A 26754-nucleotide genomic window follows, 5' to 3' on the forward strand; every position below is an offset into this window, starting at 1 on the left:
CCCCCACTCTTTACATTACAGCCCCCCTCCCCTTTTACATCATAGTCCTTCCTTCATTTCAAATCCCCCACCCTTTACATCATAGTTCCTCCGTCATGTCAAATTTCCCCATCCTTTACATTACAGTTCTCCCCCTTTACAGAATTTCCATAAGCCCCCTTCACATCACACCCCCCTTCCAAGCAGTGTCTTCAGCCCCCCCCCCCACTTCACATTACACCCTCCTCCTTTACACTAGAGTCCCCAGACCCCCTTCACATAACTTATCACCCATCACATCAGTGTACCCAGCCCCCCTTTACATCACCCCCTCCTTTCACAGCAGTGTCCTCAGCCCTGATTCACATAACCTACCCCCCCCCCCCCCCACTTTAAAACAGTCTTCTCAGTTCCTTTTCACACACCCCCCTCCTTCATAGCAGTGTCCACAGCCCCCCACATATACATATATGCACATACAGTATATATGCCGACTAATTACTAAAACACAACCCACCTGTGACCTAAAAGATGCCAAATACTTGGTTCTGTCTTTCCCCTAGATCAGCCTTTCTCAACCTTTCAACAGAGAGCAACCCTTGAAATAACTTTTCGCCCCAGGAAACCCCTGATAAAAATATCTGTATCTACAACTAGATACATTAGTATGATGGTCAGTGGGAAGAATGTTCCTTACACTTGTGGTCATTGGAAAGAATTACCTCCTTACAGATAGTGAAAAAGATCAATGGTGTCATTGGGGAACTTATCTGAGAGGCAGAAATTGCTCAAGGAACCCCAGCAACCTTTGGAAGAACCTTAGGGTTCCTTGGAACCCTGGTTGAGAAACCCTGACCTAGATAGTTTCCCACAATTGGGTTTTCTTTTTTCCCATCAGTGCCCCATGGTGGAGATGGCCCTTTACTTCCTGTTCTGTAGACAAGCCAAGAAGTAGGAGAAAATCTCACCAAATGGAGAGAAGCATTTGCCATTGGAACATGTGCCCCCATTGTAAGATATCTCCTCCTGTTCTGGTGGCAAATTTTTGGTTCTTCCCTCACTTTCAGCCCTAGTGACATAGGCCAAATTTTGAGGAAAAATTGAGAGAGTGTATCTCTTACTAATGGGAACACAGACAGAAATAAAAATCTGACAGGACTTCCAACCCCTCGCCACTCCATTTAAAACTAAACTAAAAATGTTTCGCCTTTCGATACACTTTAAATTGGTGATCATAAAAGAATGATATAAAGTTTCCGGGAACTCTGCTGAAGTTTAGAAGTGGAAGAAAAAATGATTTTGTGGAATCTCTTGGGATTGTTTTAGTGGAAGGGATGAGAGACAATTGTTCCTAGTCTACTTCAAACAAAAAAACTGCATGGGACAACCCAGCCATTGTAACACGTAGTATTTGTTCTATTGTATCGGTCCTTTGTCTTTTTAGGTCCTAGAAGTTAGAGGCATTGTTAGAGCTCCTCTATGTTTTCTCTTTGTCTCTTCCTAGAATGTTTTGTTGGCTTTCTAAAGCAGAATATGTTCAGAACTTGACTTTTCTTTCTAGAACCTTTCAAAAAAACACTTAGCGCTCGATATTGCTTTTAAATAATTTAGATAATTTTGTTTCCTTCCGACCCTGCCCTCACTACAATTATCACCAATTATTGCCATTTTACAGCCCATTACCTTCTATAATCGTCTGTCACAAGTATCTTAGCCAGCCTCTTATTTTCTCTGCAACAAATGATATTATTTCCCATAAAACCTGTCTCTGTGATCCTTGGAGACTCCACCCACGTATCATCTTCACTTTATTTTCCATACCCCCCCCCCCACAAACCACAACACCATTTCATTTCTTGATCATGAAGGGCCCCCCTGACCTCCTGCCCAGGGTCCCTCCCTCTGAGCCTGGGCCTGGTCAAGACCTTTGCGACCTTGGTAGTTGGGCCACTGGTGTCAGTAGTTTTTTATTTTACTTTTTTATTATTTTTTTACAATCTTATTTTCTATTACTGTTACCATTTTTTAGGAGCCTCGTTGGGGGAGATATCAGGGGTCTAAATAGACCTCTGATGTTCCACCTTTGAGACAGAGAACGGAGATTGAGGACACAGCCTCAGCTGCACAGAATGAATGAATAGGAATAACTCTGTGCAGAGGCTTCCTATTCATTCATAAACTGAAGCATAGTAAACACAGTTTACTATGCTTCCAGCGAAACGTCACTAATCCAATCAACATTGATTATTTTTAATCCTCATGCTGCTAGTATTAGTAAATAGATAGAAAAGTATATCATATTTACTTGTTGTTGTTTTTTTTTTTTTTACATTTCTTCAGTTACTTCTTGGTTTCTTGCCTAAGCAAAGGATGTCACACATCCCAGGAGTCTTCGAGGGGGGGGGGGTTTCTCAGCTAAGCACACTCTCCTGCATGCATGCTTGAGCTAAGAGCAGATGGATTCCAGGAAGTAAATGCTACATTAATCATTTGCCCTTACTCAAAATGGCCACGGTCAGAAATGCAAGGGAGGTGTTTTCAGTTATGAATGGACAGAGTCAGTGATCGGTACCGATCGTTGACTCTGTCGATTTATAAAAGGATGGGGCAGGGCCGGTAAATTACATATTTTCTGGCCCCTGCCCCGCTCTCCATCCTGACACATCCCCTGCAGCACCCACCAGGAAAGGGGAGAAGCCAGCAGAGCTGTGGAGGGGACAAGGGAGGACCAGGGGAGCACACAGGGGCCTGAGGGCAGCAGAAAGAAGAGGAAGCTGGATAGGAGGGGTGCCGATATAGGGGAACGGATTTCCTCCATTTCCCTCCTGCAGCCACTGAATGCCTGGGGGAGGTATAGCAGGAGAAACAGGCTTTCAGCGGCTGCAGGAGGAAAATGGAGGAGATCGGTTTCTCTATATATACGACCCCCACTCCTATCCAGGTGTACAGGGAAGCTGCACGGGCCCACTGGAGCATGGAACTGGGTCGTAATTGTGACCCCCTGCAACCCCTGTAGTTACTCCCCACACATAGTTCGATACCATCAACTAGTCGCTTCCTGTTGTCTGCTTGTTTCCATCATCTGCCATCATCAACCGACTTCTCTCCATCTGCTATGTCATGAACTAGGTGATATTAAAACCCAACTCCAGAGCAAATTTTGTACTTTGTTTTGGATAGAGTAGGCGCAGTCATGGCGAACCTTGGCACCCCAGATGTTTTGGAACTACATTTCCCATGATGCTCATGCACTCTGCAGTGTAGTTGAGCATCATGGGAAATGTAGTTCCAAAACATCTGTGGTACCAAGGTTCGCCATCACTGGAGTGGGGTGTCAGGTGAAATTGTATTGCCATCTCTGTCCCAGATGGAGAGATTCCCTTCTCCAGATGCAGACAAAAAAAAACATTTTTTGTAGAGTGGGGAAGGGTTACAATGTGTCATTAGCTTGAATTAATATGAGCAGACATCTGTGAAGGTCCTCATTTATCCAGGTCATGGTAGATCTAATAGTAGTTAGTCACATTTAACTGGACTTGTTCTTTAATGATAAAGACATTTTGTAGCTTACTACAAGTCACTTCTTCAGTTCTAATGGGTGTCAGGAAAATACTCCAGTATTTATATCCACAACCTGTGGTATTGGGGAGATTATACTCATGTGGTATGTGCTTTTCCAATGAGTTGCGCCTGTCCAAACTGTATTTTAGGGCATGGCAACCCACTTTTATAAAATAAATGGAAAGTTTACATAGACATCAGTTGCTCATGCAGGTGTTCTTCCACATCAGTATGAATGGTGAAACAGAAATACCGAGACACCTGGCTCCCTTGTTGACAGCACCACTAATTTTCTGTTCCTCTGACTGTGTTCTCCAGTTCTACTGGTTCACCTGGCTCTCTTAGCCTTTAGTTGCAGTGCCCTGCAGCACGGCCCACTCCTGGCCTCTGGATAGGGGTTCTCCTGACACCCCAATAGGAGCCCATCTGACTCCTGGAATGAGACCTCCTGTTTACTTATGCTGGCTAGGGCACCTCTGACCTCTGGGTGATACCTGTTGTCTGTTGAAACTGTGCTGGGGCTCCTCTGACCCCTAGGTGAGACCTGCTGTCTCTTTGCTGGGGCTCCTCTGACCCCTAGGTGAGACCTGCTGTCTCCTGACTTTTGACTGGGGCTCCTCAGACCTCTAGGTGAGACCTGCTGTCTCTTTGCTGGGGCTCCTCTGACCCCTAGGTGAGACCTGCTGTCCCCTGGCTGTGGCTCCTCTGAACCCTATGTGAGACCTGTTGTCTCCTGGCTGGGGCTCCTCTGACCCCAAGTGGGACCTGCTGTCCCCTGGCTGGGGCTCCTCTGAACCCTATGTGAGACCTGCTGTCTCCTGGCTGGGGCTCCTCTGACCCCAAGTGAGACCTGCCGTCTCCTGGCTGGGGCTCCTCTAAACCCCTAAGTGAGACCTGCTGTCTCCTGGCTGGGGCTCCTCTGACCCCAAGTGAGACCTGCTGTCCCCTGGATGGGGCTCCTCTGAACCCTATGTGAGACCTGCTGTCTCCTGGCTGGGACTCCTCTGACCCCAAGTGAGACCTGCCGTCTCCTGGCTGGGGCTCCTCTAAACCCCTAAGTGAGACCTGCCGTCTCCTGGCTGGGGCTCCTCTAAACGCCTAAGTGAGACCTGCTGTCTCCTGGCTGGGGCTCCACTGACCCCTGGGTGAAAATTTCTCTCCCCCAACCTAGGATCTGTCTCCAAACTGGAAGCTCTGAGCTGTCCTCGGGCTTGAGTATATAATGACCCAGCACACCTGTGTACTCACACAGACTGCAGGTACCTGGTAAAATCCAGACACAGGATTGAAGGTTCCGTCCCACCCAATATGCTTTGGAACCTTCCAGTTTTAGACCCTGATCCAGGACTACAGAATCAAGAGAAAACCAAAAACACAGCTTTCTGCGCTCAGAAACGATAGTCTGGAACTTCGCATTAACCCCTAATGCGAATCATGTGTCATATTCTCCTCCATTTTCACAGTGGCAGGGTCTCACTCTGTCAAAACAGGCACGCACTACAGCCTCCCTAATCCAATCACCACAGAATGGCATGGGAGGCATGAAAGTGGTGGCACCCCCCTGTTCTAGTGACATCATCCCATCCTTGGTGTCAGGAAGGCTTCATAGGTGTTAATCTTTCAATTCACGTGGCTGAAGGTGTGAATTGTTGTCAAAATGTCAAAGTAGAGATGTTAAAACAGCATTATACTGTATGTCGAGGATAGATGATGTTGAAGGCCCTGTTGCTGGCCTCTTTCACGCCTCTTGTGAGCCAGTTGTCCTCTTTGCCCAAAATGTGCACCTCACTGTCCCCAAAAAGCTGCCGAGTCGTGACCTGTAAAATTTGGTTTAAGAGGTTGCTTTGTTTCAACAGTGTAGAGGTCTTTGCATTCCTCTGTGCACTGCACTGCATATACCATCTTCTCTCCAGCCCATATCTCCTTTCCTATTTACCTTCTCTTCATCCCACAGCTCCTCTCACTCATGTTCTTCCTATTCCTTATCACCTCTTTTCTTGTGTACATTCTTTCCATCCCGCATCTCCCTCTCTTGTCTCACTAACCTTCTCTCCATCCCGCATCTCCCTCTCTTGTCTCACTAATGTATCAAGGTCCCGGACCTCCAAAGGCCCAATGGTGACCTCCAGAGTTAGGGCCAGATGACATCCTTCTGTCTAGAGTGGGTTACAAGGCATGGTGGGTGTACTGCAAGATGATGGTGGACGCCAGACACTTTTTGAATGCAAAGAGATTTATTGTCTCTTGAACAGAACTGTGTGAGAGAGGGTTAGGGCCAGGAAACCCTTAAGTAGATGCAATTATAATTGTCAGACTCCGAGACTTCTATAGGCAGACAGCTATACAGGTGACGGCCCCCAGCCGGACACCACTTCTGTATAGGTCGGACCGCTGTCTCCTATGGCAACAATCTTGTACCAGTTACTAACTGTAGTCCCATTCAACTATTGGAAACAGTTCTCCATTTACTCCACAGTCACTCACTGTGGGTCTTCACTCAATGAACTCCCAGTCTTTCACTAGACTTCGGATAGCCACTGGATCCCCTCAGCTCATCCACTTTTAGCACTCAGTAACTTCCCCAAGCGTCACCCCTGCTTCCCTGCTGGGTCCTTGGCTTGGCCTTCACAGATACTCTTCAAGCATCACCCCTGCTGACCCTCTAGGTCCCTGGCTTGGCACCCATTGATGCTCACCAAGCGTCACCTCTGCTGTCCCGCTGGGTCCCTGGCTTGGCACTCACTGAAGTTTTCCTCAGCTGGTGAGAAGACTGCTCTGGTACTGGCTTCAGCTTACTCACAGTGGTCTCCGGTAACAAGGTGAATGGTCCCTTAGTGGCGACAGCTTCCCCTCTACCTCCGACTACAACTGGTTCCCCATCCGGCTGAACCTTTACTTTCGGTTGGACTCCAATCCTGCAGTCCCAACCCTATGCTGCTTCTCCTGCTTCTGGATAGGCCCTCAGGCAGCCTAGCTGCCAGATGTCCCTAGGATAGGCCTCAGGATTCTGGCTTAGCAGCCCAGGGCAGCATAACACACGTCCACCCAGACAGCCGTCCAGGTGGCACAGAACCCCAATCACCTGACTCCACCCAAATAAATAGGCTCTCCCAGCAGGCCAAGGGATCAAGAAAATCCCTGTCCATTGACTGAGACACCCAATCCATCCATCCGTGTTGAGTTATTCACTTTACGGTCAACACAGAGGACACGGGGGCACTCTTTACGTCTAGAGGAAAAGAGATTTCATCTCCAAATACAGGAAGGTTTCTTCGCAGTAAGAGCTGTGAAAATGTGGAATAGACTCCCTCCAGAGGTGGTTCTGGTCAGCTCAGTAGATTGCTTTAAGAAAGGTCTGGATACTTTCCTAAATGTACATAATATAACTGGGTACTAACATTTATATAGTAAAGTTGATCCAGGGAAAATCCGATTGCCTCTTGGGGGATCAGGAAGGAATTTTTTCCCCTGCTGTATCAAATTGGAGCATGCTCTGCTGGGGTTTTTGCCTTCCTCTGGATCAACTGTGGGTAAAGAATTGGGTATATGGGTTGTACAATATTTTTTGTTTTATTTATTTATTTTTTTATGGTTGAACTGGATGGACTTGTGTCTTTTTTCTATGTAACTATGTCTGATCCTACAAAGCCCCTGCCGTATCTAATGTCACTAGCATAATGCCACCTAGTGACAGAAGAGAAATGTTGCAACAAGTGCAGCTTTAGCGAGGAGTCAATTGATCTCCTAACAATTGGCCAAGGCAACTATCGCCTGGCAAATATATTTAATAGCGACCCTGCCTAAACATCAGGGTGCTACATCAACCTTCTCTCCATCCTACATCTCCCTCTCTGGTCTCACTAACCTCTCCATCCCATATCTCCTCTTTGTCTCACCAACCTTCTCTCCATCCCACATCTCCTTTCTTGTTTTACTAACCTTCTGCCCCTCCCACATCTCCTCTTTCATTTCAATAACCTTCTCTCCGTCCCCCATCTCCTCCCTCATCTCACTAACCTTCTCTCCATCCTGCATATCTTCTTTAGTCTCACTAACCTTCTCTCCATCCTGCATCTCCTCTCTCATCTCACTTACCTTCGTTCCATCTCACATCTCCTTTCTCATCTCAATAACCTCTCCATCCCACATCTCCTCTTTCATCTCTCTAACCTTTTCTCCATACTGCATCTACTCTCTCTTCTCATTAACCTCTCCATTCCACATCTCCTGTCTTGTTTCGCTAACCTTTCGTCCATCTCACATCTCCTCTATCATCTTATTAACCTTCTCTCCATCCTGCATCTCCTCTCATCTCACCGACCTTCCCTCCTTCCCAGATATCTTCTTTTGTCTCATTAACCTTCTCTCCATCCTACATCTTCTCTCTCATCTCTATCCTACATTTCCTCTCTCATCACACTAACCCTCTCTCTGTGCCATATCTTCTCCTTCCTTCACTTCCCTTCTCTTCTCTCTATCTATTATTTAATTTCTTCCTCCTTCGCTCCATTCTTAATCTCCTCTCTCTTCTCCATGCCTTATTTCCTTTTTTCATGAGCATCTTCTTTTCGTCAATTTTTTCCATTCTTCTTGTATATATTCTCTGCTTTCAGCACCACCCCTCTCTTTTCAGTAGGCATCTCCCCAACCTTTCACCCTTTTTGCCATACCACCAATTCTCACTCTGATCAATCCATATCTCTTTTGTGTATGAGCTCGTCATCCCTTCTCCTTTCTCCTCTCCATAATGTTCTCCATATTCTGACTCACCTTCTCTCATCCAAATTTCTTTTCATTTACTTGGTCACCTCCACTCTAATGCCCTGTACACACGGTCGGACATTGATCGGACATTCCGACAACAAAATCCATGGATTTTTTCCGACGGATGTTGGCTCAAACTTGTCTTGCATACACACGGTCACACAAAGTTGTCGGAAAATCCGATCGTTCTGAACGCGGTGACGTAAAACATGTACGTCGGGACTATAAACGGGGCAGTAGCCAATAGCTTTCATCCCTTAATTTATTCTGAGCATGCGTGGCACCTTGTGCGTCGGATTTGTGTACACACGATTTGAATTTCTGACAACGGATTTTGTTGTCGGAAAATTTTATAGCCTGCTCTCAAACTTTGTGTGTCGGAAAATCCGATGGAAAATGTGTGATGGAGCCCACACACGGTCGGAATTTCCGACAACAAGGTCCTATCACACATTTTCCGTCGGAAAATCCGACCGTGCGTACGGGGCACAACATGTATATCTCTTCTTCATTTCATTTAACTCTCAGCTCATATGTAATTCACTTCCTAGATTTCACTTCCCAGTCACGGAAACTCATTCTGCCGCATTTAATCTTCCCTTTTTACTAACTCTTCCATCCAGTCTCTATGGACTGTTGCCAGTCCTCCACCATGACAAAGCATGGTGAGATCAGGAAACAAGATATCTAAACATACGTAAAAGCCATATAGAGCACATTCTCAAGTTTAGGGCAAGACCATCGATTATATCTTCAGCTGCACAAACTGTAAATGTTAGTCTGTTAATGTATTTGGTTTTTTTATAATCTGTCTTCGTAATTTATGATATTTACCAATCTAAGACTTGCTCTCTGAACCACAAATTAAACAAAACCTTCACTACAAGGGAACGGCTTTTGAGTTATTTCATGTATGGAACAACAGCAAGTTTCAGAGTCCAGATCTTTGGAGACTTTATGGCCTCTGTTAGATGCTACTATCCTGTATATTAAACCTTTGAAGAGCAGTTTAGTTGTAGTTTGGGGTTTGTTGATGGAATCTGGCCATTGTCAGAACCCATTGGGAGCAACAAAAACCTAACACATATAGAGGTTTTTTTACAAGATTACCACGTCTTCCCTTTTGCTACTGACTCATATACCTTGAAAAGGATTTTGGTTATTCAGAATTAACCAGTGGCCTACCAGAATTAAATCAGTAGCTATGTAATGCATATGGGTTAGTAATTGAAGCTGAAGTTATACTTTGCATCTCTCTTGTTCTTCTCTCCCCCCTCATCCACATGCTAATGATTTTTTTTACAAAAACCTTTCAGTTTTTTTACATACTCTAGATCATTCCTGGGTTTCTGTGTTTCTATAGGCAATGCAGGCAGATCATGTCTGGTGGGAGGGGTCAGCAGGGTGTCCATAGCTTCCTGAAGACATCAAGCACTCTTAAGAGCCCTCAATCCTGATGTAAGCAGCGGGCTGGCATTTTTATTTTCATTTGGAGGAGCTGTGCAAATATCACAATGCCTTGATGGGTGGGTGTCAGTCTGCAGGAGTGGGTATTCCAAGGCAGGCTGCCCTAGGTAACACCTACATTCTGAGCCCCCCCGTGAGTGAAAGAAAAGTAAACCAATGAATGAAAGGGGAGGGCCAGGAACAGTCACGCTGGAGAGGAAAGATCTAGATCAGTGGTCTCCACACTGTGGTCCGCGGGCCGAATGCAGACCTTTACTTGCCTTTATCTGGTCCTCAGGACACCATTCCTCACACCGACACCAGTAATGGAGCATTATCCCTCCCAATGACACCAATAATGGGGTACTATTTCTCCCAATGATGCCAACAATGGGGCACTATTCCTCCCATTGCTACCAAAGATGGGGCACTATTTCTCCCAACAACACCAACAATGGGGCACTATTCCTCCCATTGATACCAACGATGGGGCCCTATTCCTCCCAATGACACCATCAATGGGGCACTATTCCTCCCATCGATACCAACGATGGGGCACTATACCTCCCAATGACACCAACAATGGGGCACTATTCCTCCCATTGATACCAACAATGGGGCACTATTCCTCCCATTGATACCAACAATGGGCCACTATTCCTCCCAATGATGCCAACAATGGGCCACTATTCCTCCGAATGATGCCAACAATTGGGCACTATTCCTCCCAATGATGCCAACAATAGGGCACTATTTCTCCCATTGATACCAACGCTGGGGCACTATTCCTCCAATACCAATGACAGGGCACTATTCCCGCTCCTACTGAGCAGAGGTGTTATGTCTTTTTTTTTTAACCCCACTGACCACCTAGTCAGAGGCTTTGTTTACTCCCACTGATGCTGGGGCATTTTCTACTCCCGCAGTCCAGCCCCTAATGTCTAAAGGACAATAAAATGGCCCTATGGTGAGAAAGTTTAGAGACCCCTGAGCTAGGCTATTCTGGAAGTCTTCCAGCAAGGAAATGGGGCGGCTCTGCAGCTTCTAGTGCACATCGTTAAAAACTCACATTGTGCCATCAATTCAGAGAAAGCACTTTCAGTCCAGCAGAGGAGTCTGTACAACTGTGCAAGACTGAAGGGATGGCTGGAGGTCAGATATAAAGAAGGGCCGTTGTGTATATGTAGTGCTACCCCCCACGGGAGCCACTGGTTAGGATGGGTCCTCTGTTCTTTGCCTCAATCTCTTTAAGAACTTCAGCCCCTTTGACACACTAGGTTGAGTGTATAAAGCATGCAATATCACAGAAAATTGCTGAAATTAATACTTAGTACCTGGGAGTAGTACTATATCAAAGAAAGCAAGCACTGAACCAGTTAGTAAAGGCAAACCTAATACTGTCACATGATATGGTTGGTAGCAAAGTAAGTATAGATATGGAACAAAAATGGTTATAGCACAATTTAGGGGTGATTAGTAATAAGGACTAGGCGTAAGATGACACTTGGAGTCCAGATCAGCATAAACAGTAGCAAGGTCACCTAAAGTGCAGCAGTGATAACACTTGATTTACTGAACACAGGAACTATTCCGCCAATGTGCATTGATGGTGACTTGCTGGGCCTAGACCGACTGGATGTACACTGCCCATAGAAATTAAGAAAATGGAAGAAGGGAACTTGCCGAATGTTTTTTTTCAGTAGGGGTAGTCCTTTATGCTGTTCTCTGGCTGGCTATCGTTGGGGCCCTTTAAGAAACGTTGGTACACTTAACAACAGTTTTAGTAAACCAGCATGCAGTATAGGTGCAATAAAGATGCAGTAAAGATGTAGTAAAAGTGTGGTATAGGTGTGATAAAGGTGCAGTATACTTATTGTCCTGCCTTTGGTAACGCTGTCCCTGCTAGCATTGTGAACAATAGGCAGTGCCCTCTCACCAGTCCTTGTGGTGCGGCTGTGAACTCTCGCTGTAGAAAGGGATGGCCCCCTCTGTCTGTCCACAGAGAAAAAACCAAGCTGAACAGTCTCAAAAAAGCAGTTCCACTCCTTCTCCTTGCCCCAGTGTCTCTTGAGAAAAACAGCGCAAAGGGTCCTAAGCTCTATTATATGTCTGCCAATGGTCCTGGTCTGGAGGTCTTTTTGATCATTTTAACCACTCAATTTCGGGATGGTTGGACTACAGTAGGCCTGAAACATTCAGGAATTTTGAAGCACCCACAATTTTAATATTTGTGTTTAAATAAATGGATGAACAGGTAACCTGGCTCTTTCCTCTCCCTACCCACCTACCATCATTTTTCTCCTTCATTGCCTACAAAACGGTCTCCCTTCCTAGTTTCCTCCTGTTCCCGCTCGCTCTAGCCCCCTCAATCTCTCTCACATTCACTAATTATAAGTTTGTTACTATAATTGTTGGATTTCAAACTATAAACAGAAGGAACAGTTTAATTAAATAAATGATCCCGCTCATTATAATCGGGGGAAGCGGACTGGAGAGGAGGAGGAGGATTGGGCAGCTAGGTAGCGAGGTGCTGAAAGAGACTCATATTTATTGCCTTCTTAAAATAGACGTTGCCTGCTTAATTTCCTGTTTCTGTTTTCACCCTTCGCTTTTCTTTGTCTTGTCTCCCTCTCAGGATTTCAATGTCTGTCTCGTGGAGGCCCTGCCGTAGCTCAGCACCCTATGTACGGGTCCGCGATGGAACGTAATAGAATGGTGTCTTCTGCACAACCTCTGTCTGTCGGTCTCGTAGCCGCCTTTTCTCCGATGTTCCTCACACCTTCTTCTTTTGTCTTGGCCTAAGTCTTCTCCTGCCTCCTATGACTTGGTACCAACACCACTCTCCAAAAATGTACCCCCTATGTTTAACTTTGCCTCAAAAATACATCACGCTCTCGTTGTAGAGGATTATTGTCCATTTGTTACCCAAATTTTTTTCATTTTTCTTCCAAATTTTATTGCGTTTTTATAATACTCCAACCACCTCCCCCCCCCACCCCCGTAATTTCAAAATGAATGTTTTTGCATAAAATATTTTTTGTTCCACCTTTTGACACCAACACTTTTTTTTTTAAACCTTTTTGGGAAGTTTCAACTCCTCCTTTCGGCCCCAGGAAGTCTCAAGAGGTTCCAGGAGACCAATTTTTTTTTCCTCTCATGGCGCCGGATCTTCGAGCCCCCTTCATGCTCTGGCTTCTGGCCGCTTGCCCTGTGTCGGGGCAAAAGGGAGATGAGAAATATCCTGTGGTCAACACAAACTATGGGAAATTGCGTGGCGTGAAGAAAGACTTGAACAATGAGATCCTGGGCCCTGTTGTGCAGTACCTGGGGGTGCCTTTCGCCACCCCGCCCATTGGAGAGCGCAGGTTTCAGCCGCCTGAGGCACCGGCATCTTGGACGGAAGTACGGAACGCCACTACTTTTGCTCCTGTTTGCCCACAAAACTTGCACGGAATGTTACCTGGAATTATGCTGCCTTTATGGTTCACCGAGAATATGGATGTGGTGGCCGGATACGTACAAAACCAGAGCGAGGATTGCCTGTACCTCAACATCTACGTCCCCTTGGAAGATGGTGAGACTGCGTGTTTTTGTGATGTGCGCACTGCTTGTGAACCTGTTGCAATGGGTTGTAGAAGGACTGAGTATCTACACACAGATAATAAGCTCTCATACATATTCCACCGATAGGTACCATACTACAACTACCATTGCATTGGCACCTATAAGGGTGACTCCATACAGTCAGATAATGATCATATTGCACAGTGTTATAATAATCACATATATAATTATAATACTAAACAAAGACTGGTAATGATCATGAAACACTTAATAATAATACTGACTGCTTAGTGATATCGAGTATTAATAGGCACACTGTACCGAGTGCCAGCACTGCAGTTACATTACCAGCCAGATAAACTTACTGGTAGACATTGCACTATAATAGGCCCTGTAAAGTATAGCGCTATAATCAGTAAGCAGTGATGAGATCCGTTCCGGTTGGATGGATTTGACATTATAATGCCAGACATAATAATGATTCAGAGCTGGGAATATCGCTGATCGAGCTGACAGGCGATGACTTTCTCCGCCATATAGTTAATAAGGACATCAGTTGACACTTTGAAGGCACGGATTGTGCATAGAAACCCTCGAGTGCACGATACCTCAACCCGTGACTCCAGACCGTTGCACCCTGTAGGGTGGCGATGACGTTACGGCCTTGGTGTCCATCTCTCCTCCAGCATTGAGTATCATATACACTATGTGTGACACTTGTGGGTCTGACCACTGTGGACCGAAGAGTCATTTAGTGTTCCACCCACCATTACCTCCATGTTCACCATCCTCATCATATCCCCCTTTTCTGGCCTTCACATCATAGTAAGTTGGATCAAAGCCCAATGTGCCCAGTTTTGAACATTGTTCGGTTACCATTGACCCAAAAGAAAACCAAATACGGCTACCAATAGCTGTAGATACCCTATTGGTGACCCCTGGATCAATGAACCCACCCAAAGCTGGATCATCAAAAAGGCAAATGAATGTCCAGAGGGCCCATCTACAACAGGGAGGATAGTGCAATTGGTCAAAGTTGTGTGCCTGCCAAGTAGAATGTACTGTAGGTAGTTGTCCTGATGGGGCCAATACAGTAACAATGCTGTCCAAGTAAAATCCTTATCAATGTCAGTCAAAATGATAGGGGGGGGGCAAAGCTGCTACCTTGCCTAGGGTTCCATTCTGCCATATGACTACACTGATAAACTTTTCTACTACACAGAGGTACCAATTGCAACTGCCAGCCTGTAGCCAAGTTGATGCCAGGGTGGGAGTGAGGTATAAGTTGGGAAAAATTAACAGAATCCAGAGGAAAGTACGCAGGCACAACTCATATAACAGCAGCAATCACAAGTTGAGTACAGAAGCCCTACAAGGAACCTTATTGATTAAGTATTGCCCTAATACAATTGGAAGATTCTCTCTTGAGCAAAATCCCAGTACAATGAGCAAATTTTATCTTCAGTGCTATCCCAGTACACTGAGTATATTCTTGCTTAGGCACTATCCCAGTACACTGAGTAGATTTTAGCTTCGGTACTGTCCCAGTACAATGAGTAGATTTTCCCCATAGGCACTGTCCCAGTACATTGAGTACATTTTCTCTTAGGCTCTGTCCCAGTACAATGAGTAGATTTTTCCCTTAGGCGCTGTGCCAGTACACTGAGTAGATTTTCTCTTCGGTGCTGTCCCAGTACAATGAGTCAATTTTTCCCTTAGGCGCTGTCCCAGTACAATGAGTAGATTTTCCCCTTAGGCGCTGTCCCAGTACAATGAGTCAATTTTTCCCTTAGGCGCTGTCCCAGTACACTGAGTAGATTTTCCCTTAGATGCTGTCCCAGTACAATGAGTAGATTTTCCCTTTAGGCACTGTCCCAGTACATTGAGTAAATTTTCTCTTAGGCACTGTCTCAGTACACTGAATAGATTGACCTTTAGGCGCTATCCCAGTACAATAAATAGATTCTCTCCTAGGCACTGTCCCAATGAGTAGATTTCCCCTTAGGCCTTGTCCCAGTACACTGAGTGGATTTTGTCTTAGGCCTTGTCCCAGTACACTGAGTAGATTTTCTCTTCGGTGCTGTCCCAGTACAATGAGTTAATTTTTCCCTTAGGCACTGTCCTAGTACACTGAGTAAAATTTCTCTTCGGTGCTGTCCCAGTACAATGAGTAGATTTTCCCTTAGGCCTTGTCCCAGTACACTGAGTGGATTTTGTCTTAGGCCTTGTCCCAGTACACTGAGTAGATTTTCTCTTCGGTGCTGTCCCAGTACAATGAGTTAATTTTTCCCTTAGGCACTGTCCTAGTACACTGAGTAAAATTTCTCTTCGGTGCTGTCCCAGTACAATGAGTAGATTTCCCCTTAGGATTTGTCCCAGTACACTGAGTGGATTTTGTCTTAGGCGCTGTCCTAGTACACTGAGTCGATTTTCCCTGAGGCGCTGTCCCAGTACACTGAGTAGAATTTCTCTTAGGCGCTGCCCCAGTCCACAGAGTAGATTTTCTCCTAGACCTTAATCCAGTAGAACGTCTCCTAGGCGTTGTCCCACGGCACTCAGTATACACTTTCTCTAAGTAAATTGTCTAGAAACCGCAGACCAGGCCAATAGATTATTAGACCAGGAGAAAACCCTTTGTGCTAATTTATGCTTTGGCCACCACCACCTCATCTGGCAGAGAGCTCCACTCTTCTATCCTTACAGTCAGTAATTCCTAACTCTCTGTGAAGTGGCTCCACATTCCCTTCTGCTACTCTAATCTTTTTGCCGTCAGGTTATACAGAGTATTATTAAGGTTTGCATTATTTATACCGTAGTTCCCCAATTATAAATACATTCATTTTATCCAAATGTGTTTAGGAAAATGCTACTGCTGCCTAGGCAAGTCCTTGGGGAACCAGACAATGATCCCTCTGAGCTTTTTGGTTTCTTTGACAGTTGCGTTGTCTGCTATGGCTATAGTTCTAGGTTAGAGTGAAGATCCCATTGTGTACTAGTAGTGATCAGTGCCAGAACAAGGCCATCTAAAATCCAGGGCGAACATGCCAAACAGCAAAAATCCCCCCCCCCCCCCTCCGCCCAACAAAAAAATTGGGCTAATCTGCATGCTTGCCACCTAAGCATACATTCCTCATCTTCCCAGTACAAATCCACCCTCTACAGAAATCCCCTCTCCCAGCACAAATTTTTGCCCCCCATCCCCCAAATACCTTCAGCACAAGCGCCCCCCCCCCCAAAAAAAATGAGCCCTTCTAGCACAAATCCTCTTCCCCTCAAATTTCCCCTCCGAGTACACATCCTCTCCCCCCACTCCAAATCCCCCCGCCCCAGCACAAATCCCCCCCCCCCCCCCAAATTTGTCTTACTAGCACAAATCCCCGCCCAAAAAAATGTTTTCCCTCCTATCACAATTTCCCTCCCCTTCTATCATATCCCCTCTTCTACAACAACCCCGACCACCAAATTCCCCCTCCTAGCACAAATCCTCTTCCCCCATCCTCCCTCCCAACACAAATCCTCCTTAATCACCACTCCTAGAACCCCCCCCCAAATTTCCCCATCTAGGACAATTCTTACCTCCTGCCACCCCCCCCCCCCAATACCCCCTGCCCACCCCTTATCCCAGCCTTGGTGTTGAATAAAACCTACATTTTATAAAATGGTTGTTGAGGTTTAAGCTGGGGATACACATACCGAAATTTGGTCCGTTCAGCAGGACTGAACGTCCTCCCTACAGTATGTTCAGTTTCTGAACACCTTGATATTTTACCCAACAGCCTCATAGCGACTGTTTTTTTGAATTTCCCAAAACCCTTGTCCTTGATGATATCCAAGGATTTGCTGCTTTAGGGTTATGGCCACCATCCCAAAAATCTTAGAATTCCTACAAGCATTATCTGATTGTCAGCCTATCTTTCCAGTTTTGGTCACCATGGTTTGTGGATTAGTTGTCTTACGGTAGGCCTAGTCACCATTGCAGCAAGATCCCTCTGCTTTGAGGGTCATTTTGCCTCACTCACCAGTCCTCCTCTATGGATGTAATTTTAGTGCTACTCCCAAAGGGGCCGCCGGTAATACTTGTTTTTTTTCCCTAAAAGTACAAAGGCTGCCCACCACACCCCCAGCACCAGTCCATTCACACCAGCTCCAATACTACAGTCTAGGCGATATCTTTTTATCATTTATTACTTTAAGAAACAGGAGAGGAGTTAGGGCATGGATACTCCAAATCGATTAGGGGCTAGAAGACAATCTTCTCCTTAAGTAATTGGGAAGAGCAGTCTAATGCCTCACAGCTGGGGACCATAAGGTAGGTTTATGAGCATTCTAAAGCCTCACAACTGGGCACCATGTGGCAAGTTTCTTTGGTATCTGGTTACCGTGCACCTATGCAAGACTACTCTTAGCCAATGCGATCTCCAGAACCTTGCACAGTCGCAGGGGTCAATTTAGCGACTTTACTCATAAGTCCCCAGGACAGCTGCCACCTTCCAGCTTCCTCCATATATGGTCCAGCGAGTGGAACAGTCCTTCTCCAGACCAGACCCCTTGTGGTGAGGTCCTGCTACGAAATTTACCTACCATCCCACACTAGGAAGGTACTACAGTGAATGAATTGTTGCATTTGCAAGAAAGACAGTTGGGCGATTTGCCTTGGTTCAATGGGAAAGTGGAAAATTGACCAAGCTGAGTTCATGAATGTCTAATGCATGCTGTATTTTCATTACCATACAATAATTATTTTTTTTAATCAAATATGAAGTCTTTAATTCAAAGCATTACTAAACAGATCAGATGAATTTACTGGATACTTGTTACTTTAAATAATTGATAAAAACGATGTGGGCTGTAAAAGTCAATGCATAAAGATCATCACACGAGTTAACAGTCTTTAAAACTCTTCTCTGGGCATCAAACATCCCCCGTCTTTTAAACGAATTGCTGAGTTTGTTCTTAAAATTGAAAGCTAAAAGCCCAAAATGTTTACTGAAATCCATGTCCATGTGAGGTGCCGATTCTTCTATCTTATTCCCTGCAGAGGAGGAGGGTTCTTCTTTGGGTGTCCATGTGTCTTCTTGGCTGATGTGGACATTTCCTAGTATCTGTCCAGAAGACATAGATGTTCTGATGTTCTTTTTGTTGTGAAACCTCTAGGTGTTTCGGTTTAACCACTTGACCTCTGGAAGGTTTTACCCCCTTCATGACTAGGGAATTTATTGCTATTCAACACTGCGCTACTTTTTGCTATTCAGCACTGCGCTACTTCTTTGAAACTAGTTACTGAGTTAGTTCCTAAAATTGTAAGCTAAAAGCCCAAAATGTATACCGAAATCGATGTCCATGTGAGGTGCCGATTTTTCTATCTTCTTCACTGCAGAGGAGGAGGGTTCTTTTTTGGGTGTCCATGTGTCTTCTTGGGCGATGTGGACATTTCCTAGTATCTGTCCAGCAGACAGCATGGATGATCTGATGTTCTTTTTGTTGTGAAACCCCTAGGCCAGTGATGGCGAACCTTGACACCCCAGATGTTTTGGAAAAACATTTCCCGTGATGTTCAACTACACTGCAGAGTGCATGAGCATCGTGGGAAATGTAGTTCCAAAACATCTGGGCTGCCAAGATTCACCATCACTGATGTAGGTGTTGGGTTTAACCACTTGACCTCTGGAAGGTTTTACCCCATTCATGACCAGAGCATTTTTTGCTATTCAGCCCTGCGCTACTTCTTTCAAACTAATTGCTGAGTTAGTTCCTAAAACTGTAAGCTAAAAGCCCAAAATGTATACCGAAATCGATGTCCATGTGAGGTGCCGATTCCTCTATCTTCTTCACTGCAGAGGAGTAGGGTTCTTTTTTGGGTGTCCATGTGTCTTCTTGGGCGATGTGGACATTTCCTAGTAACTGTCCAGAAAACAGCATGGATGATCTGATGTTCTTTTTGTTGTGAAAACCCTAGGCCAGTGATGGCGAACCTTCTTTCAAACTAATTGCTGAGTTAGTTCCTAAAACTGTAAGCTAAAAGCCCAAAATGTTTACCAAAATCCATGTCCATGTGAGGTGCCAATTCTTCTATCTTCTTCACTGCAGAGGAGGAGGGTTCTTCTTTGGGTGTCCATGTGTCTTCTTGGGTGATGTGGACATTTGAATTTTGGGAAATGGTTATATTCTTTCTATTTTTTTTTAAATTCTATTATTTTCTATTCTATTATAGTCGATTCTATTCTATTCTTTTTTTTTTCTATTCTATTCTTTTCTTATGTATTTGAATTCAAATTTATTCTATTTGAAATTCGAATTTCAGAATATGGTTATATTCTTTCTATGTTATTCTATTCTATTCTGTTTGTTGCTATTATATTCTAGTGTATTTTCTTCTTTTATTTTCTATACTATTTTGTTCTGTTAGGAAATTGGAAAATGATTCCAATTCGAAAACTATTTGAACTTGAAAATGATTCAAATTAGAAAAATTTTTGAATTTGAAAACTATCCGAATTCGAAAAGTATTCGAAAACGTTTTGAATTCAAATTTCGACCGATTGGTGTGGTGTGTCAGTCTGAACAGGAAAAGTCGTGTATCGACTTTTCCTCTACTCGCGCTGACGGACGCGAGTAGAGGAGAGTAGACATGTGCGGAACGAAAAAATTTGTTTTGTTTTGATACGTTATTTTAATAAATTTGTTTAGTTGAATTAGTTTAATTCGTTTTAATTTGTTTTCGAAATTAGTTTCGTTTATTCGTTTTCAAATAGATTAAAATTTTTCGAATTCGAATCGATTCGAAAGGTTTTCAAATCAATTTCGAATTCGAAAGTTTTCAAATTCGAATCGTTTTAGAATTTCCAAAAGGAAATAAAATAGAATAGAAAATAAAGGAATAGAATAGAAAAAAATAATATTTTTTTTTCTCTTCTACTTCTTTATTTACTATTCTATTTTATTCTTTTTGGAAATTGGAAAAGTTTTCGAATTCGAATATGAAAACGATTCGTATTTGAAACGTTTTCAAATTCGAATTTGAAAACTATTCGAATTCAAAAAATATTCGAAAACGATTTGAATTCGAATTTCGCCCGTATATTTTTTTCGTTATTTCGGATTCATTTAAATTCGGTACTATTCTAATTTGTCCGAAAGGAAAAAACGAAAATTCGTCCGAATTTTGATTTGAAACGAAACGAACCGCACATGTCTAGAGGATAGCCGATTGGCTGCTCTCCTAACAGGGGGGGTCTGCACTGATTGATTATCAGTGCAGCCCCCCCAGGATGCCCACCCAGGACCACCAGGGATGCCCACTAGAGGCCACCAGGGATGGAAATCATTGCCCATTAGGGATGGCACTCTGTGCCCATCAGTGATGCCTGCCAGCACTTCGGATCATTTCGGTCTATCAGTGCCAACTATCAGTGCCACCCATCAGTGCCCACCAGTGCCCCCTATCAGTGCCACATATGTGTGCCCATCAGTGCCACCTATCAGTGCCCATTAGTGCTGTATATTAGTGCCAGCTATCAGTGCCCATCAGTGAAGCTTATAAGTGCCTATCAGTGCCGCCTATGAGTGCCCATCAGTGTCATTCGAAATGTGAGAGCGATGAAAGCTGAACATTGGCCTGGGCAGGAAGGGGGGTATAAGTGCCCAGAATTGAAGGGGTTAAACTTCAAGTATATGTAAGTGTAGCACTCACCCCCAGGGGGAGCCGCTGAGTACATGCTCAGGTTTCCTTTGGTTAGTAGAGAGGCTGCCAGCCACAGGCTCGGCTCCACGCCCACCGACCCACGCAGGCTCAGTCTAGGAGATGTTTCTTTAGAGATAAAAGGGTTCATGGATCAGAATACTCCAAAGAATAGCAGAAATAACGGAAGGACAGCTTCTCACTAATCTTCTCTAAGCAGCTTTTCCTGGAAGGAAGCGGGGGTGAAGGGTATATCTAGGACTCTAGAAGAACAGTCCCAGTTCATATTCTGTAGCTTCTTATGGCACTTGGTTCCCTTCTAGCACTTGCACAGCCCGGAGTCTACAGCAAGGTCTCACTCACAGTGTCCTCCTAGGAGCAGGTTCGGGGGCAGGAGGGGCGGCTGCCCTGGGCCCTGTAGTATCATGTGAGATGGGGGGGGGGGCCACGAGGCGTTTGGGAGGGAGGGGTTCTGTGTTGGGTGGGGGAATTTTGAGGGCAGCAGGGGGGAAGAATTGTCCTAGGAGAGGAAATTTGGGGAGGGGGGGTGTTAGGAAAGGTGTTTTCAGGGGAATTTGTTTTGGGAGGGAGATGGGGGATGAGGATCTGTGCTAGGAGGGGGGTTTTGGGGTGTTTGTGCTAGAAGAGGTGATTTTGTAGAGGGGGGAGGGGATTAGTGCTCGGATGGGAAATTTGGGGGGGGGATTTGTGTTAAGCGGGATGGTTTGTGCTGGGAGGGGGGATTTGGAGTGGGGGGGGGGGAATATGTAGTAGAGGATTTGTGCTAGGAGGAGTGATTTTTTTTCATGGGGGGTGTATCTGCCGGGGTGATTTGGGGAGAGAGGATTTGAGCTGGGAGGGGGGATGGGGGGCAAAGATTTGTGCGAGGAGGGGGGATTTGTCGTGTTTGTGCTAGAAGGCTAGAAAGCTAGAGGTGATATGGTAGAGGGGGGAGGGGATTTGTGCTAGGACGGGAAATTTGGGGGAGGGGGATTTGTGCTCGGAGGGGGAATTTGGAGTGGGGGGGGATGTGTACTCAGAAGGGGAGAAATTTGAGTAGAGGATTTGTGCTAGGAGGACTTATTTTTTTTCCGGGGGGGGGGTGTCTGCTGGAGGGATTTGGGGAGAGAGAGAGAGGATTTGAGCTGGGAGGGGAGATGGGGTGGGCAAAGATTTGTGCTAGGAGGGGGGGTTTGGGGTGTTTGTGCTAGAAGAGGTGATTTTTTAGAGGGGGGATTAGAGCTCAGATGGGAAATTTGTGGGAGGGGGGAGGTTTGTGTTAGGTGGGGTGATTGTTGCTGGGAGTGGGGATTTGGAGTGGAGGGGGGGAAATGTGTACACGGGGGGGAAATTTGAGGAGTAGAGGATTCGTGCTAGAAGGAGTCATTTTTTTTGTTCGGGATGGGGGTGCCTGCTGGGGGGGATTTGGGGAGAGAGAGGATTTTAGCTGGGAGGGGGATGGGGGGGCAAAGATTTGTGCTAGGATGGGAAATTTGGGGGGGATTTGTGCTGGGAGGGGTGATTTTGTGCTGGAAAGGGGGATTTGGAGTGTGGAGGGGGGGAGGATGTGGAGAATGTGTACTCGGGAGGGGAGAAGTTTGAGGAGATGAGGACTTGTGCTAGGAGGAGTGATTTTCTTTCTTGGGGGGTGACTGCTGGGGGGATTTGGGGAGAGAGGATTTGAGCTGGGAGGGGAGATGGTGGGGCAAAGATTTGTGCTAGGAGGGGGGATTTGGGGTGTTTATGCTAGAAAAGGTAAATTTGTAGGAAGGGGGAGGGAGTTAGTGCTCAGATGGGAAATTTGGGGGGAGGGGGGAGATTTGTGTTAAGTGGGGTGATTTTTGCTGGGAGTGGGGATTTGGAGTGGAGGGGGGATGTGTACTCGGGGGGGGGGGATTTGAGAAGTAGACGATTTGTGCTAGGAGGAGTATTTTTTTGGGGGGGGTGTCTGCTGGGAGAAAATGGGGAGAGAGGAATTTAGCTGGGAGAGGGATGGGGGGCAAAGATTTGAGCTAGGATGGGAAATTTGGGAGGGGGAGGGAGAAATTTGTGCTGGGAGGGGTGATTTGTGCTGGAAGGGGGGATTTATGCTGGAAGGGGGCATTTGGAATATGGGGGAAGGATGTGGAGAATGTGTACTTGGGAGGGGAGAAGTTTAAGGAGATGAGGACTTGTGCTAGGAGGAGTGATTTTTTTTTTCATGGGGGGGTGTATCTGCCGGGGTGATTTGGGGAGAGAGGATTTGAGCTGGGAGGGGAGATGGGGGGGCAAAAATTTGTGCTAGGAGGGGGGATTTGGGGTATTTGTGCCAGAAGAGGTAATTGTGTAGAGGGGGGAGGGAGTTAGTGCTCAGATGGGAAATTTGGGGGGAGATTTGTGTTAAGTGGGGTGATTTTTGCTGGGAGGGGGGATTTGGAGTGGAGTCTGGGATGTGTACTCGAGGGGGGGGGTTTGAGGAGTAGAGGATTTGGTGCTAGGAGGAGTAATTTTTTTTTTTTGGGGGTGGTGTCTGCTGGGAGAAAATGGGGAGAGAGGATTTTAGTTGGGAGAGGGATGGGGGGCAAAGATTTGTGCTAGGATGGGAAATTTGGGAGGGGGGAGGGAGAGATGTGTGCTGGGAGGAGTGATTTGTGCTGGAAGGGGGGATTTGTGCTGGAAGGGGGGATTTGGAGAATATGCAGAGTGTGTACTCGGGAGGGGAGAAATTTGAGGAGAAGAGGATTTGAGCTGCTGACACATAATGCTCATACATTTTGGAGGGGGTGGTGCAGCTTGGCATGTTCGCCCTGGGCTCTAGATGGCCTTGTCCTGGCACTCCCAGGAGCAATCTGCCACCCAGCCTGCACAGGTAGTTGCTTCGGCGGCGAGGGTGACAAAAGATTCTTCTCCAGACCAGGACTTCATGACAGTGCCCTCCAACAAACATAATCCTTTAGCACGCGCTGAAGCCCAGATTGCAATTTCTTGTCTCACTAGCTATGTCCTAGGGGCAGCAGCCCCCGGAGAACTGGAACCCTCCCTGGGGAGTAAAGAGCCCTCTGTCAAGGCTTCCTGCACATTTATCACTTGCCCAGCCACCTTCTGGACTCCTCCTTTCGGGGATTGGCTGGGGTATGATAAATATTCAACTGATCATTTGAATCTTCCTGCCCTATCCCCAGGAAACTTATTTCAGAGGCAGGTGGGAGTAATCAAACTCTTAGCTGAGGAAACCCTAAACAGACCAATACAATCAATCACTGCACCACTGATTACGGTGAAGCCAAAAACGAAATTTAGCCTAGCAGCCTAAGTAGAGAAGGGCATTAGATAAACCGAAGAACAAAAATGTCAAATGTTGCAGCTTACCAGTCCTTACATGTGGTGGCTGCATTCGTTTTCTTTTTTCAGGTCTTTCTCCCTTTTTATTTTCACTTGGTGATCCTGCCAGGAACAGCTCCTGTCCTAAGGTGACAACGTTGATTATGTCCTCTGTCTGTGGAGGAGCAGTGTGGTCACCCAGCATTGGTGGTCAGGGCCTGGGAGGAACAATAAATCCCTCCCCCTGCATTGGGGGGTCAGGGCCTGGTTGAAACAATAAACCCCCTCCCCAGCATTGGTGGTCAGGGCCTGGGTGGAACAATAAATCCCTAAGGATTCAGAGGGGAACCACCCCCCCATGACATTTAAAAAAAAAAAATGGTCTGGGGTCCCCCCCAAAATCTATACCAGACCCTTATCCAAGCATGCCGCCCGTATGGTAGGAAAGGGAGGGGACAAGTGAGCGCGCCCCCCCCTCCCCCTGAACCATACCAGGCCGCATGCCCTTAACATTGGGTGGGTGGGTGCTTTGTTGATGAGGACAAGGGCCTCTTACCGACAACCCTGGCTGGTGGTTGTCGGGGTCTGTGGGCGGAGGGTTTATTGGAATCTGAACGTCCCTATTAAGAAGGGGACACCCAGATCCTACCCATTCACCAAAGAAACGTGAAATGTTAACAAAATACAAAAGCCAATTTTTGACAAGTCCTTTATTAAAAAAATAGCTCCAAGCCGTTTTCTCGCGCTGCTGTCTCTTCCAGTGCTGTCTTCTCCCACCACCATCTCTCCTGGTGCTGTCTTCCCCTGCCGCCGTCTCTTCCGGTGCTGTCTTCTCCCGCCAATGTCCCTGGTGCTGTCTTCTCTCACTGCCATCTCTCCCGGTGCTGTCTTTGCCCGCCGCCGTCTCTCCCGGTGCTGTCTTCCCCCACCGCCGTCTCTCCTGGTGCCGTCTTCTCCTGCCAATGTCCCTGGTGCTGTCTTCTCCCACCGGCATCTCTCCCCGTGCTGTCTTCTCCCACCGCCATCTCTCCCTGTGCTGTCTTCTCCCGCCACCATCTCTGCCCGTGCTGTCTTCTCCCGCCTGCCGTCTCTCCCGGTGCCGTCATCTCCTGCCAATGTCCCTGGTGCTGTCTTCTCCCGCCGCCATCTCTCCCCGTGCTGTCTTCTCCCGCCGCCATCTCTCCCCATGCTGTCTTCTCCTGGCGCCGTCTCTCCCCGTGCTGTCTTCCCCCGCCACCGTCTCTCCCCGTGCTGTCTTCTCCCGCAGCCATCTCTCCCCGTGATGTCTTCTCCCGCCGCCATCTCTCCCCGTGCTGTCTTCCCCCGCCGCCGTCTCTCCCGGTGCCCTCTTCCCCCGCCGCCGTCTCTCCCGGTGCCATCTTCTCCCACCAATGTCCCTGGTGCTGTCTTCTCCCACCGCCATCTCTCCCCATGCTATCTTCTCCCGCCGCCATCTCTCCCGGTGCTGTCTTCTCCCACAGCCATCTCTCCCGGTGCTGTCTTCTCCCGCCGCCGTCTCTCCCGGGGCTGTCTTCTCCCGCCGCCGTCTCTCCCGGTGCTGTCCTGGCCAGGGTTGTTGGGAAGAGGCCCTTGTCCTCATCAACATAAGGGCAAGGTGCTTTGGGGTGGGGGGTGGTTGCTCATCCCCTCTCTTTCCTGATCTACCGGCCGGCATGCTCGAATAAGGGTCTGGTATGGATTTTGGAGGGGTCCCCTCCGAATCCATACTAGACCCGAAGGGCCTGGTATGGAAGTGAAATGTTAACAAAATAAAAAAGCCAATTTTTAACAAGTCCTTTATTAAAAAAATAGCTTCGAGCCGTTTTCTTGCGCCGATGTCTCTTCCAGTGCTGTCTTCTCCCGCCGCCATCTCTCCTGGTGCTGTCTTCCCCTGCTGCCGTCTCTTCCGGTGCTGTCTTCTCCCGCCAATGTCCCTGGTGCTGTCTTCTCCCACAGCCATCTCTCTCGGTGCTGTTTTCCCCCGCCGCTGTCTCTCCCGGTGCTGTCTTCCCCCACCGCCGTCTCTCCTGGTGCCGTCTTCTCCTGCCAATGTCCCTGGTGCTGTCTTCTCCCACCGCCATCTCTCCCCTTGCTGTCTTCTTCCACCGCCATCTCTCCCTGTGCTGTCTTCTCCCGCCGCCATCTCTCCCCGTGCTATCTTCTCCCGCCGCCATCTCTCCCCGTGCTGTCTTCTACTGCCGCCATCTCTCCCCGTGCTGTCTTCTCCTGCCGCCATCTCTCCCCTTGCTGTCTTCTTCCACCGCCATCTCTCCCTGTGCTGTCTTCTCCCGCCGCCATCTCTCCCCGTGCTATCTTCTCCCACCGCCATCTCTCCCCGTGCTGTCTTCTCCTGCCGCCATCTCTCCCCGTGCTGTCTTCTCCCGCCGCCATCTCTCCCCGTGCTGTCTTCTCCTGCCGCCATCTCTCCCCGTGCTGTCTTCTCCCGCCGCCATCTCTCCCCG

General features: G+C 46.9%; 1 protein-coding gene across 2 annotated transcripts in view; it reads left to right on the plus strand.

Moving 5' to 3' along the window:
- The window catches only part of NLGN2 (neuroligin 2), a 285843-nt gene that overhangs the window by 44505 nt on the left and 214584 nt on the right, over positions 1 to 26754 (plus strand). For both annotated transcript variants that reach the window (XM_073623176.1, XM_073623177.1), the window contains exon 2: positions 12386 to 13324. In XM_073623176.1, the coding sequence (XP_073479277.1) occupies positions 12766 to 13324 (559 nt within the window). In that variant the 5' untranslated portion in view covers positions 12386 to 12765. The remainder of the gene's footprint in view (positions 1 to 12385; positions 13325 to 26754) is intronic.

This window comes from Aquarana catesbeiana, linkage group LG03 (genome assembly GCF_042186555.1).
Source record: "Aquarana catesbeiana isolate 2022-GZ linkage group LG03, ASM4218655v1, whole genome shotgun sequence".
Lineage (NCBI taxonomy): Eukaryota > Metazoa > Chordata > Amphibia > Anura > Ranidae > Aquarana > Aquarana catesbeiana.